The sequence below is a fragment of the Notolepis coatsorum genome (genome assembly GCF_963971535.1).
Source record: "Notolepis coatsorum genome assembly, chromosome: 7".
NCBI lineage: Eukaryota > Metazoa > Chordata > Actinopteri > Aulopiformes > Paralepididae > Notolepis > Notolepis coatsorum.
This window is the reverse complement of record NC_140171.1, coordinates 122,740,924-122,755,981: the sequence shown is the minus strand read 5'-3', so window position 1 is coordinate 122,755,981 and position 15,058 is coordinate 122,740,924. Positions and strand designations below refer to the sequence as shown.

Sequence of the window (15,058 nt, the reverse complement as noted above, 5' to 3'; positions counted from 1 at the left end):
TGACCCCTGTTCTTCACACAGGTGAGGATGAACTACGAGGCCCTGCAGCAGAGGGAGGAGGAGGAGAGGACGGCATCGAGCTCCACCCCTCCCGGGGACACGGCCGGGACGGTGAGCGGGTGGCAACGCGAGAGCAAAGAGGCCACCAAGGAGCTGCTGAGGGTCAAGGACCGCCTCATTGAGGTGGAGAGGAACGTGAGTGGCTGAGCCTGTCGCAAGAATGACAACGTTAAACGTTAATAATTAAAAATAATACTAACCTTCATACTCTCTTTTACTATTATCCACTTTGCTACTAAGTAATCGACCTTGCCTATATTACTACCCACTAGGCCTGTCCCCGACTAAGGATTTGTATAGTCGACTTTTATTGGCCAAAATGTGCAGATAGTCGACTATGCAAAAAGAAATAATTCCATTTGGGCTGTGGGGGGTGCTTAATGTATGAAGGAGTCGACTGAAGTCTTCTTGTCCTCTGCGAAAGCATGCAATTGGTCCACTGATACATCTTGATATTTGTCTAGTGTGTTCATTAGACGGGTGAAATCCTCTTTCAGTGCCTCTGTGCCCGTTTTATTAGGCAGTTAGCCTCTCGTATGCGCGCCATTAGCATTAGCCACGCTTTTAGGCCTCTTTGCTTTTGGAAAGAATTTTTTTTAAATGTTGCATTCGACTAAGAGGTTGGCAGTCAACTATGGCTCCTTTCGATCGATTCATTAGACGACTATTCGAGGTCAGCTCTACTACCTACCTACTATGCTAATATGTTTGTACTACTATGCACTCAAGACTGTAGCACTCAAGTTCGACACTGTTTGATGAGCAATGTTACCTTTAGCTGCCAGAGTTGTACTGACTTGTTGTACAGAATTTGTAAGTCGCTTAAAAAAGCATAAAGCTAAATGACTCAATGTAAATGTTACCGTCTTCTCCAGAGTCAGACAAGACACATCCTCCAGAGTTTCAAGCTAGTCTAGCTGATCTGTATCTGCTTCCTTCCATTAATTTGTGCTAAGTAGGGGTGTAAAGGTACACGTATCCGTACCGAACCGTTTCAGAACTGGACCTTAGGTTCAGTACGGCTGTGTACCGAAGGAATACAACGGTATGTTAACCACTAACGACCGCACGTGCCGAACCTTTTTTTGCGTGCAGAATTTTTTTTTAAACTCCAAAGTTCACCCATTCCCAAAATATTATTTGCGCAAAGGGCCGGGTCTTCGTTCAACCCACACACAACACTGAGAGATTACTTGTAATTATTTTTCCGATTAATAATTAAGTCGATTATTAATTTCAATTTAGAATATTCGTTGACAGCCCTACAAGTACAATTAGTTACTGCACACTACATCACCCCTGAGTGGAACATGGAAAGCCAAACTTTCCCCCACTCTACTGAAAACTCGTACCGAACCGTGACTTCAAAACCGAGGTACGTACCGAACCGTGGTTTTTATGTACCGTTACACCCCTAGTGCTAAGCTAGGCTAGCTTGCAGCCGGATAACTTTCGACTGAATTAATGGACGTTTTTACTGAACACACAGAGAGGAAATTGATATATACACTGGTGGTGGTCCCTTGCAGAGACCCAGAAGGGTTTACTTGTCAGGAATGTCTTCGCCCGAGGGCTCACTAAAGGGAAGAAAACAACAGTAGGGAATGTGCTCATTTGGAATACAGCCCAACTCTTGTGTGTGCTTTATTTCGTCAGTAACCAGAGACCAGCCTGTAGGGCCAGAGTAGTGTCAATGTATTGACAAGATAAGGAACATATCACACAGTATATTGATCTTGCACCTCTCCTCTCTTCTCTCATCACCCTCTGCCTTTTTCTCTCATCTCCTCTCGTCTCCTCTCGTCTCTCCTCTCGTCTCCTCTCGTCTCCTCTCCTCTCCTCTCCTCTCCTCTCCTCTCCTCTCCTCTCGCCTCCTCTCCTATCTCCTCTCCTCTCGCCTCCTCTCCTCTCCTCTCCTCTGCTCTCCTCTCCTCTCCTCTCCTCTCCTCTCCTCTCCTCTCCTCTCCTCTCCTCTCCTCTCCTCTCCTCTCCCTGCAGAATGCTACATTGGAAGCAGAGCGTCAGGCTGTGCAGGCCCAGCTAAGGCAGCTAGAGAACCAGTGTGAGAGCCAACAGGCTCAGATCCTCGCCCTGCAGAGGCAGACTGCGTCACTGCAGGAGAACAACACTGCCCTGCAGACGCACAACGCCACCCTTCAGGTACCACTGTGCCACGCACCGCTCTCTGTACAGGGCCCATCTTGAAACTGGTGGTCATATTTTATCGGATTGGCATTTTTATGTAGTAAGACTCTAATGCAGCGTGGGTCAGTGAAAACATGTTTTCTAGGAATAGAGAAGAAAATTTTTTATTTGTCAATTCTTTGGCATGAATTGGTAAATAACTGCACAATACATCTAGATGTGTGAGATGTAGCAAGGTGGAAAAAAAGGTTTCACTTCACAGTGTCTTTATTAGCCATTTCCATGCTGCCCCCCCCCCCCCCCTCCCAGGTGGAAAAGTCCACACTCAATTCCCAGAGTGCCTCACTCCTGGCCCAGAACGCCCAGCTGCAGTGCCAGCGGTCCAGTGTGGAAAGCGAGCGGGAGAGCACCGTGCGGGAGCGCGAGGAGCTGCGCGGCGTGCACGAGCAGTTGCTCCGCGACCACGAGCGCTTGGCGGCGCTGCACGAGCGACAGGCCATCGAGTACGAGGTGCTGATGGGAAAGCACGGCTGTCTGAAGAACGTCCACCGGACGCTGGAGCTGGATAACCGCACGCTGCAGGACAGGTAAGGGGGGGAGAAGGAGATAAACACGGCCAAACTATAGAATCGTGTGATCGTTCACTCACCCCCGATGTCGGTCGAAGGCTGGGTGAGGTTTTGGGACTCGTAATGTCTTCAGTTGAGTTAGCCAGAAGAGGTACTACTCAGCACAACATTGGTTTTGGGTGGAGTAGCCCTTTAAAGAAGCTATCTCTTCTTCTTTTTTTTCTTTATGGAGAATTAAGCTTTCTAAATTCTGTTGCTATGCAATATTTAAGCCCCCCCATTGACTTCCACATACCGCACATACATCCAGCATACTTACCAAGATGCTGAGAAATTATAACACTCTCGCTTATATTTCTGCCAGTATCTCAAAAAACAAAACGCTGGTGCAAGTTATCTTTGCCCAGACCCAGAGGGTGCAGCCCTATACAAGGACATGTCTGTTACTGACTGATTGACCGACTCCCCATTGTTGAACCATACAGCCCTATGTTCCCACAGCCCTATGTTCCCACATTTCCTTTTTTCATAAATTTGTATCTGATTGTATCCCCCTTCCTCTTATCCAATTGTCCTCTGGTAGTAGAGGGTTCGTCCGGGAACATAGGACTGTGGGACCATTGGGCTGTGGGAACATAGGGCCTAATTTTTGAGAAATCTTAGAAATGTGGGAACATAGGGCTGTGGGAACATAGGGCCTAATTTTGAGAAAGATCTTAGAAATGTGGGAACATAGGGCTGTGGGAACACATACTGACCCTGTTGAACCACGCGTGTGTGAGTCTCACACTGGCACATACACGGGTCCGGCTTAACTAGGCTTGCCTAGTCTTGTTTAATGGACTAAAAGCCTCCTGGTTTGTGACAAATCAGATAAGCTTCTTAAAAATGCAGACAATCCCTTTTTTAAACGTCTCCCGTGGCTGTATGTTAATGAATTGGTGTTGATCTTTTATCTCACTCCCCCTCTCCATCTCCTCACAATCTTGCTCCCATGTGCAATGCATGGTGGCTGACTTGCATCCAGAATAACAGACGTCAGATCGTGTCCCGACCTGCCCCGGTGAATGCGTCCTCCTCACGTGATTGGATGATAACGATTGCATTGAAACACGAGTGTAACTACTGTAGGGTGTGTGTGTGTGTGTGTGTGTGTGTGTGTGTGTGTGTGTGTGTGTGTGTGTGTGTGTGTGTGTGTGTGTGTGTGTGTGTGTGTGTGTGTGTGTGTGTGTGTGTGTGTGTGTGTGTGTGTGTGTGTGTGTGTGTGTGTGTGTGTGTGTGTGTGTGTGTGTGTGTGTGTGTGTGTGGTGGAAAGTAACTTTTACTCAAGTTATGTACTTAAGTACAATTTCGAGCTACTTGTACTTTACGTGAGCATTTTCATTTTAGGGAACATTATACTTTTACTCCTGCATTTATTTTTTTTAATCAACTTTTTCTCCCCATTTTTCAAATTTTCTCCCATCCCAATTTCATATTATCCAATTCTTCCCTCCCCTGTCTCGAACGTTGCTAGACCATGCCTCCCACTGGTCGGCTGCAATGTGGACCAAGCCTTGCATCACGTGTCCCCTCCGGTACACGAGGAGGCAGCCGTCGCATCTTTTCACCTGCACAGCTCGATCTCTCAGTAGCAAGGAGTAACGCGTGGGAGGCTCACGCTGCCCCCGATACTTCATCAGTTTACTGATGTTAGCCTAGCTTAGCACAATGAATGGAAGCGGACATGGCCGGTTAGCCTTCGGGAGAGGTGTTAGTTGGACAACGCCTAGGCTAACCGGCCATGTCCGCTTCCATTCATTGTGCTAAGCTAGGCTAACGTGCAGCCAGATAGCTTTCTACTGAACACACAGAGAGGAAACTGGTATCTATATTCTTGTCTCTCTCTGGAGAAGACTGTAAGCTAATTTCCCAAAATGTTGGCGTGTTCATTTTTTTTAGCATTTTTACAGCTTTTTCAGGTCAGACATGACCGACAGAGCAGAGAGAGAGGATGGTCGGGAGAAGATATGGGGGGGAAAGACAAATGTACGTCGGGTTCGGGAGACGAACCCGGTTCGACCGCGTAGGTCTGCAGTGCAGTAACGTGTGCAGGTGCCCCGGCGTGTTCTTTTAAGTAGAATTTGAATGGAGGACTTTTACTTTTACCAGAGTACTTATTTATCTGGGTATTTCTACTTTTACTTAAGTAACGGAACTCGCGCGCGTGTGTGTAGGTACAACAGCCTGCTGAAGCAGAGGTCCAAGCTGGAGAACCTGGAGACGGCTCTGAAGGAGGAGCAGGAGAAGATGTCTGTGGAGAAGGAGCAGCATAGGACCACCGCTGCTGAGTGCCACAGGCTCCGAGAGGAGAAGGACTGGTGAGGAGGCACACACACACACACACGCATGCACATGCACACACACCAGTGTTGTAGTTGAGTCACTAAATCTCGAGTCCGAGTCTAGTCTCGAGTAGGGCTGCACAATTTTGGGATTTTTCGGACAGATATTGCGATTGCGATTACATTTGCGATTATCATTTTTTTAAATTTTTTGCAGCCTCACAGAGGTTTGTTGTAAAATGCGGCTTGCATCTGGTCTTTTCGGGCCCCCTACCTGAAAATGTTTATTTTTACCTGGGAATCGATACCGGTACCCAACGGTACCTTTTTTTCAGCCCAAGTCTCGAGTCCCCAGTGTCCGAGTCCAAATCCAAGTCTGAGTCACCAAAGAAGAGCCCGAGTCGAGTCCCCATTACCCTAGTCCAAGTCTGAATCTGAGTCATCAAGGTTGAGTCCACTCCACTCTGGCAGTCAAAGACATACAAATAAAAAAAGGTCTACATTTAAACATAAATGACACAGCGGTCACCATTTCAAAGGGAGTTTATTTACTTACAACATCTTGTGCCAAATGATTAGGACTAGGGATGTCCGATATTATCGGCCTACCGATATTATCGGCCGATATCGGCATAAAAATGTGATATCGGAAAATATCGGTATCGGTTTTCAAAAAAATTTAAATCTATAACCTTTATTTACCCAGGCAAGCAAGTAAGAACAAATTCTGATTTTATTTATTGTCAAAAGTATGCATAATGTTAATTACCTGAAATTATTCCGTTTTTTGGGGGGGGAAACCCTGCATATATCGGTATCGGTTGATATCGGTATCGGAAATTAAGAGTTGGACAATATCGGGATATCGGTATCAGTAAAAAAGCCAATATCGAGCATCCCTAATTAGGACCTATTACAAAAAAAGAAACTTTATTAATTAACAAGTCCGAGTCCGAGTCTGCACCTTCAGAGTCCGAATGCAATCAATGCTCGAGTCCAAGTCAGAGTCATCAGTGCTCAAGTCCATGTCGAGTCACGTGGACTCGAGTACTACAACACTGGCGCACACATACACACACACAAATGCACGCACACACACATCTGATAAACGTACACACCCAGGCTGGGATCAGATTGACTTTCAGTTCACTTCACTCATTTCAGGAAGTGGGTTTTTGTCATTGTTTAAATATTGTAAAACCCTTGGCATAAAAAGGTCACATGAGATGAATTGAAACTAATGGACCACGAATGCTCATTTGCAAACCTACATTTTTACTTTATTGAATGGATTGTCGTTTAAAGAAATTCAAACGATTATAGAAAAGAAAAGCGAATCGACGCTAAACCCTGAGACGTAGGCTCTCGCATAGATGTGGCCCGAGACGCCCCTACATTCACACTGCGTACTGTACACCTCCCGGCGTGGGCACGGCTCACCGAGTCCTACCCTTCCCTCACAGGCTGAACCAGACGCACCGCCAGCTGCTGACGGACAACAAGGAGCTGGCCGCCGACCACAAGCAGCTGAAGAGCCAGCTGAACGGAGCCCAGCTGGAGCACACCCGGCTGCAGGAGGACTTCTCCAGGCTGCGGGAGCAGTACCAGCAGCTGGACATCGCCTCCACCAAGCACACCAACCAGTGTGAGGTAAGGGCGGTGTTGTAGTCGAGTCGCTAAATCTCCAGGTCGAGTCCCCAGTGTCCGAGTCGCAGAAGAAAAGCCGGAGTCCGAGTCGAGTCCCCGTTATTACCCTAGTCCGAGTCCGTCAAGGTTGAGTCCACTCCAGTTGAGTCCACTTATCCCGGTCTTCTCTTCAATAGTTTGTTTACATATCGAACATCTAGCAGTTGCTCTTCCTGGAATTTTATGTAAAATCTGTGTAAGCAAAGCGCACGATTCGGGGAGTCTCTTTAGGCATCTTAAGTACTGAACATGAGGGTATCGACGTGAATCCGCATGTAGATGGAACACACCTGCCCTTGCACAAAATTAAATAATGTTACAGTGTTAATATAGCCATCAATATCTTAGGCCAAATGATTAGGGCTTATTACAATAAAAGTTTAAAGAAATAACTGTATTTAGGGCGGCTGGGTAGCGCAGCGGACTAAGCACTCGCCTACCACCGCAGACTCTGGGATCGAATCCAGCTGTCAGCGGTACCTCCGGCTTGGTCAGTCGTCCCTACTGACACAATTGGCAGTGTTAGCGGGCGGGAAGCCGGTGGGGTATGTGTCCTGGTCGTTGTAAACAGCGACTCCTACTGGTCGGTCGGGGCGCCTGTTCAGCAGGGAAGGGATCTGGGGGAGATAGTGTGATCCTCCCACGCGTTACACTCCCCCGGTGAGAGTCCTCGCTGTCAGGTGAAAAGAAGCGGCTGGCTGACTCCACATGTATCGGAGGAAGACATGTGGTAGTCTTTTCCCTCCCCAGGCCGACAGTAGGGGGCAAAAGCACGCAACGACCAGGAAGGGAATTGGCATAACGACTAAATTGGGATGGGAGAAAAATACGGAAAAATAGGGGGAGAAAAAATAGAAATAACTGTATTTATCAATTAACAAGTCCGAGTCCTCTTCTGCACCTTCCGAGTCCAAATGCGAGTCCGAGTCTTGGACTCGAGTACTACAACACTGGGTAGGGATGGACACTCGCTGGAGCACAGCAACTGACGTGATGCTCCAGAGTCCAGATGAGAATCTGCTTAGCTAACAAGCCTCCATTGTAGTCGGTAATCATGCAAAACCGCAAAATGAGGGACTTGCCGGTTTGGAGAGGAAAGACCTCCGGCACACTGTCTTAAGCTTATGACTAGAACTATTTTATTGAATAGACAGCGTTTTATCCGTCCCAAAAACCTTCATAAAGAATGTTGTTTTCCCATGACATTGTACATGATAGAAACATGACATTTGCCACAATAATAGATCAAAGACAAATATCACACCAATTGTGTCAACTTAACAATAAGGAGACGGATCACTGGTAGTTTTGAATAGGTAAATCTGTGACACTAAAGACGGGGGCAGAGTGAACCGACTTCTCTGAACAGACTTTTTAACAGCATGCTCGCTCATCTCTCTCTCTCTCCCTCTCATCTCTCCCTCTCTCCCTCTCCCCTCTCCCTATCTCTCTCTGTCTCTCTCTCTCTTTATCTCTCTCATCTCTCCCTCTCCCCTCTCGTTATCTCTATCCCTCTCTCCCCCCTCTCTCTATTTCCCCCTCTCTCTCTCTCCCTCTCTCTCCCCCCCTCTCTCTCTCTCTCTCTCTCCCTCTCTCCCTCTCTCTCTCTCTCCCTCTCTCTCTCTTGCTCCCTATCTCTCTCTCTCTCCCCCCCCTCTCTCTCTCTCTCTCTCTCTCTCTCTCTCTCTCTCTCTCTCTCTCTCTCTCTCTCTCTCTCTCTCTCTCTCTCTCTCTCTCTCTCTCTCTCTCTCTCTCTCTCTCTCCCTCCCTCTCTCCCTAGCTGCTAAGCCAGTTGAAAGGTACCCTGGAGGAGGAGAATCGCCACCTGCTGAGTCAGATCCAGACGCTGATGCTGCAGAACCGCACCCTGCTGGAGCAGACCATGGAGAGCAAAGACCTGTACCACGTGGAGCAGAGACAGTACATGTAAGCTGACCCTAGACCAGTATAAACTACACTGCTGTGCTGTGGTACAAAGGCTAGTATAGGACTAGATGGTACGTGTAAACTGACCTTAGACCAGTATAAACTACACTGCTGTGCTGTGGTACAAAGGCTAGTATAGGACTAGATGGTACGTGTAAACTGACCCTAGACCAGTATAAACTACACTGCTGTGCTGTGGTACAAAGGCTAGTATAGGACTAGATGGTACGTGTAAACTGACCCTAGACCAGTATAAACTACACTGCTGTGGTACAAAGGCTAGTATAGGACTAGATGGTACGTGTAAACGGACCCTAGACCAGTATAAACTACACTGCTGTATACAATATGTACAGTATATTATTTATACTAGCCACAAAGGCTAGTATATGACTAGATGGGACAGGATAGAACCTTGCTTGAGTAGAACATAAGAGAACAAATATCTGCTCCATTTCAAATAGAGACCATGCCTGTAAACAACCATGGCCCTCTCAATAATAAACACTTGGTGAGAAGTATTGTTGTAAGTAGTGTGTAGGGAACAGAGGTAGTGTGTAGGGAACAGAGGTATTGTTGTAAGTAGTGTGTAGGGAACAGAGGTATTGTTGTAAGTAGTGTGTAGGGAACAGAGGTATTGTTGTAAGTAGTGTGTAGGGAACCAAGGTATTGTTGTAAGCAGTGTAGGGAACAGAGGTATTGTTGTAAGCAGTGTGTAGGGAACAGAGGTATTGTTGTAAGCAGTGTAGGGAACAGAGGTATTGTTGTAAGCAGTGTGTAGGGAACAGAGGTATTGTTGTAAGCAGTGTGTAGGGAACCAAGGTATTGTTGTAAGTAGTGTGTAGGGAACAGAGGTATTGTAAGTAGTGTGTAGGGAACAAAGGTATTGTTGTAAGTAGTGTGTAGGGAACAAAGGTATTGTTGTAAGCAGTGTGTAGGGAACCAAGGTATTGTTGTAAGCAGTGTGTAGGGAACCAAGGTATTGTTGTAAGTAGTGTGTAGGGAACAAAGGTATTGTTGTAAGTAGTGTGTAGGGAACAGAGGTATTGTAAGTAGTGTGTAGGGAACAAAGGTATTGTTGTAAGCAGTGTGTAGGGAACCAAGGTATTGTTGTAAGTAGTGTGTAGGGAACCAAAGTTTTGTTGTAAGTAGTGTGTAGGGAACCAAAGTATTGTTGTAATCAGTGTGTAGGGACCCGGTCTTATTTAGGGCACCCAGAACACCAGGATGCTCACTGAGCATGCCCAGAACATCTGTCGAATCAGACCGGGTGTGGATTATTGATGCCGGCTTAAAAAAAAAGGTTGACTGACCTACAATTCCTGCGCTCTGTGTGTCACTGTAAAGGCTGGCCTAGATTGAATAAATCTCCCCCTTGTCCATCAGTAGTGAATATCATAGGGCGTGTGAGTAATATGGAAACAGTTTGAACACAGGACACAGATATGGTATGCCAATGATGATGATGTTTGAACACAGGACACGGATATGGTATGCCAATGATGATGACTTCAGGAGGTCGGGGGTCAAGGACTACAGCCCCCTCAGCATCGACGGGGCACCGGTTGAGAGAGTCAACAGCTTTAAGTACCTCGGAGCCTACATATCCGAGGACTTGACATGGACCACACACATTAACAGTGTTGTGAAGAAGGCACGACAACGCCTCTACTTCCTCAGGCGCCTAAGGAAGTTCCAAGTCAGTCAGAAGATCCTTAAGAACTTCTACTCATGTACAATAGAGAGCATCTTGACCGGCAACAAGCGTTGCAAGGGCAAGGCTAAGAGAATCATTAAAGACTCCAGTCACCCGAACAACCTCTTTGAACTGCTGCGGTCAGGCAAGCGATACCGGAGTCTCAAGGCGAGCACAGAAAGACTCAGAAGAAGCTTCTATCCCCAGGCCATCAGGCTGCTAAACGAACAATGAACACTACACAACAACAACCACCAAACGCACATAGCACACACATCCACACGCACACACTCACTTTAAACAAACACACTGTAGCACCCACTCCACACACTTTATAGCACACACCCACTTTAAACAAACACACTGTAGCACCCACTCCCCACACTTTATATTTATTGATGAAGGATTGCACTACAACTCGTACACCTTACTGTAAATTGTACCTAAATTGTACCTCATCCCATTTCTGCTTTGCACTATATAGTACTGTACATTAGTACACTGCATAGTATTGTATATTATATGGTAACTCAGAACATTGTACATATGTCTATACCGAACACTGTGACCTCATTTTCTTCTTCTAAATTACATGCTATACTATGTTATTTGATACTATCTTGTCTAGCACAGTCTCTGGAGCGTAACAGTAAGAAGCATTTTGTATGAAAGTATTCTGTACTTCTGTATGACAACTATTAAAGAAACTTGAAACTTGAAACTTGATGTTCAATTTGCCGGACGTGGAACAGTGTGACAGTCGAATGAGGTCAAACAGGTCATTGTTCATTTCCACAGCGAATCCCCCACCTCCTGTTTGCTCTCTATCGACTCTGTCTTTACTCTCGCGTGAGGCAGTGCCTCTATATCTCCAGAGATTCAGTGAGGGTCATACCCACTGCAGCTCTCGAAGAAATATATAGTAATAATAATATATATTACCGTTAACGCGACTCTCTCTCCTCAGTGACAAGCTGAATGAGTTGAGGAGGCAGAAGGAAAAGCTGGAGGAGAAGATCATGGACCAGTACAAGTTCTATGACCCCTCCCCTCAACGCAGGTAAAGAGCCTGTAGTAGTAATGCCAACATAAAGAAAAGTAAATTGTACAACTTCAGACATATTTGGTTTAGAGTTTATACATTTTTTCAGCAAGGTGGACCATGAGTGGTGCATCGTCTAATTTTATACACACACACACCTTTTGGTTTGTATATGAAACTCCGCTGACTATAGGGTTGTCCCGATCAGACAGATCGGATATTTTAATTGATCGGTGTCATGGTATATTAAGCCCAATCAAATTCAGATCATTTTTTGTAAAAAAAAAAAGAAAACAGGGAAAGCTGTGATGTAGGCTATTTCTGTCTTTAAGCAGAACTATTCAATTACCAAGCATATCTTACCTACAACATTGAAATGGTTTTTACTAACTTTAATATACTGAAAGTGCACTGTGCAGCTAAATTATCTAGGAACATTTTAATATTTGATCGGGACTTGGCAGATACTCAATATTAACCCTTTCACTGCCACACGACAGAAGGTTAACCCTTTACTATCACAGAACCGACGGTTATGATAGGGTTAACATTATGTGTATTGTCGCAGTGAAAGGGTTAACCGTTTTGGTAGTGCGGCTGGAGAATTTACGGAGTGGATGGAGACATTATTTTCAAGTCACGTTCAAAAGGACTTGTTTTTATGTGGTGACTTCAACATTGATTTATTAAAGGCTAAGCATCATAAAACAACAGAAGCATTTATTGATTCAATGTGCAGTATGAGTTTGCTTCCAAACATCATCAGACCCAGTAGAATAACTTCCCAACATAGCGCTACTCTAATAGATAACATATTTTGTAACAGTTTTGGTAACACCATTAGTGGATTATTAATCAATGACATTTCGGACCATTTACCTGTGTTTACGGTGTATGAAGTTAATTACGAAAAGAACAGAACAGATACCGCACCCAAATATATACGGGTTAAGACTGATAGTTCAATGAATGCCCTTAAGAATGAGTTAATGGCCCAGCATTGGGAAACTGTACCTAGAACAGGACACTGATGCTGCTTATGAGTCCTTTCTGGATATATTCATGAATCTGTACAATAAGCCTTGCCCATTAGTAAAATGTAACAAGAAAAAATACTGTACAAAACCCTGGTTAACCAAGGTTGAACGCCAGTAAAAAGAAAAACCTTTTGTATAAGCAATTTATTATAAATAGGACGGAAGAGTCTGAATTGAAATATAAACAATATAAAAACAAACTAAGTAATATTATGAGGAATTGTAAAAAGGTTTTTTTATGCCAACTTACTAGAAAGGAATAAACATGATAGCAAGGGTATTTGGAAAGTGCTTAATGACATAATACGAAAAGGGCCAAAAGGTGGACTGTATCCAAATTACTTCATGGAGGACGGCAGGAAAAGTAGTAATATGGAGGAAGTGGCCGATGGCTTTAACAAGTTCTTTGTAGGGGTTGGACCTAGTCTAGCTGAAAAAATCACAGAAAGCGGTCCGACACTAAATGTGGGTGTAGAAGACTCAATCCATAGAAACCAAAGCTCCATGTTTCTTACTCCAACAGATGGAAATGCAATCATGGCCATACTCAAGAACTGTAAAAATAAAACATCAACGGATTGGAATGACATTGACATGACCGTGATTAAGAACGTAGCGGAAGGATTTGTCAAACCATTCACACATATCTGTAATTTGTCTTTACAATGGGGAATATTTCCTCGTATGATAAACTGCAAAAGTATTACCGATATTTAAAACAGGGGACAAACACCAGTTTACAAATTATAGGCCGGTTTCTCTGCTTTCCCAATTTTCTAAGATTCTGGAGAAGATTTATGTAAAAAGACTTTTTTTCTTTTTTTGTATTTTCTTTTTTTATTATTTTTTAAACAAACATATAAACAAACATGACAACACACGATAAGATATACAAGCATTAATTGTCAGGGCACATCCAATGAGATCACATTTTAGTTAGTTGTCTTATATAAGATATACCCCTAATACCTGTTATCTAAAAAAACCTACACACATATGCTCAGCTCGAACCCCCCCCTCCCGGACCCCACCTTGAGAAGTACCTCCACTATCCCTCGCACCTAACCAGACACTACCATTATAAGCTAGCTTTTATTCTCTCCACCACTTCTAACCACATTGACATTTTGGATTCATTGAGACCCAGAATTCTTGCTGTAGATATTTCATGGTAAATTACATCGAGATATGTAAGAAACCAAACTTTACGGCACATTTTTTCCGGTTGAAACCAGCGTGATGCGATCAGCTTTTTGGCTACTGTGATACCCGATAAAACCAATCTCTTTAGCTGTGGATTCACTGCAAACTCAAAAACATCATTCAATAATAATACAGAGGGGTGTACAGGTATATTCCAAGATACGAGTTTTGATATTTGTTGGGTCACATCTTTCCAGAATGCCTTAACTGGTGAGCAGTCCCAATACATGTGCATAAATGTCCCTTCGTCCCCATTTGCACATTGGGTGCATTTGGAATCTTGTTTAAGCCCCATTCGGCACAGTCTTATAGGAGTCAAGTATGTCCTGTGAATATAGTTAAGATTGATTTGTTGATGATCCGGGTTCCTTGATGTAAGTCGGACATTTGCCCAGGCTCCTTGCCAATCAAAGTCATTTTCCAGGTCTGGTATATCCCTCCTCCAGACAGAGTCAAGTTGGAGGGTTTCATACGAGGACGTTAGTAATTGATGATAAAATTCTGAAACAAAACCTCTCGATGTCTCTCTTGCGTAGAAGAATTTGTGGTATCTGTGGTGTTCAATTGGTCTGTCTAATGGAACACCGTGAGACTTCAAACATAGCTCTAACTGTTTGTGAAAAAGCCATGTGGACTTGGTGAGATAAAAAAATTTGCGTATTTCTTTATCACTACAAAAACCCTGTTTGTTAAAAACATCCCCTAATGAGTGTATGCCTTGCTCTTCCCATATAGGGAATCTTATAGGTCGTTTTCCAATTAAGAGTGCATTGTTATTGAATAAGGGAGTATGATTGTGCCATTTTTGTGGGTTAGGATTTTTTTTTTGTGATTCACGCCATATCCGGATCGCATGAGTAATTATGGGGCCAAATTTTCGTTCACAGTGCTTGATTGGTAGTTTAGTGTATGCTATGTCCTTCAGTCTATGTGGGGCTACTATGTTTTCTTCTATTTTTCTCCAGGATGCTAATGCTTGGGAGTCAAACCATGTTGTCAATGGACTTAATGTGTACGCCTTAAAATATAGGAAAAAATCTGGAAATGCCATGCCACCATCTGCTTTATTTCTCTGTGCGGTGGATCTTTTTATACGTGGTGGTTTGTTATTCCAAATAAATTTGTATGTGGAGGAGTGTAATCTTTTCCAGTAACCCTCTGGAGGGGGTAACGGTAGCATTGAACTGAAGAAGTTGATTTTAGGTAGTACATCCATCTTAACTAGGGATGTCCGATATTATCGGCCGACCGATATTATCGGCCGATATCGGCAGTAAAATGTGATATCGGAAAATATCGGTATCGAAAAAAGATTTTTTTTTTTTTTTTTTTTTTTTTTTACATTTATTTAACCTTTATTTACCCAGGCA

General features: G+C 44.2%; 1 protein-coding gene across 4 annotated transcripts in view; it reads left to right on the top strand.

Annotated features, from left to right (window-relative positions):
• Positions 1-15,058, top strand: part of ccdc88aa (coiled-coil domain containing 88Aa) — a 62,680-nt gene that overhangs the window by 36,036 nt on the left and 11,586 nt on the right. For all 4 annotated transcript variants that reach the window (XM_084319377.1, XM_084319378.1, XM_084319376.1 and 1 more), the window contains exons 18-24: positions 22-195; positions 2,059-2,220; positions 2,515-2,792; positions 4,991-5,134; positions 6,562-6,748; positions 8,565-8,710; positions 11,374-11,466. In XM_084319377.1, the coding sequence (XP_084175503.1) occupies positions 22-195; positions 2,059-2,220; positions 2,515-2,792; positions 4,991-5,134; positions 6,562-6,748; positions 8,565-8,710; positions 11,374-11,466 (1,184 nt within the window). The remainder of the gene's footprint in view (positions 1-21; positions 196-2,058; positions 2,221-2,514; positions 2,793-4,990; positions 5,135-6,561; positions 6,749-8,564; positions 8,711-11,373; positions 11,467-15,058) is intronic.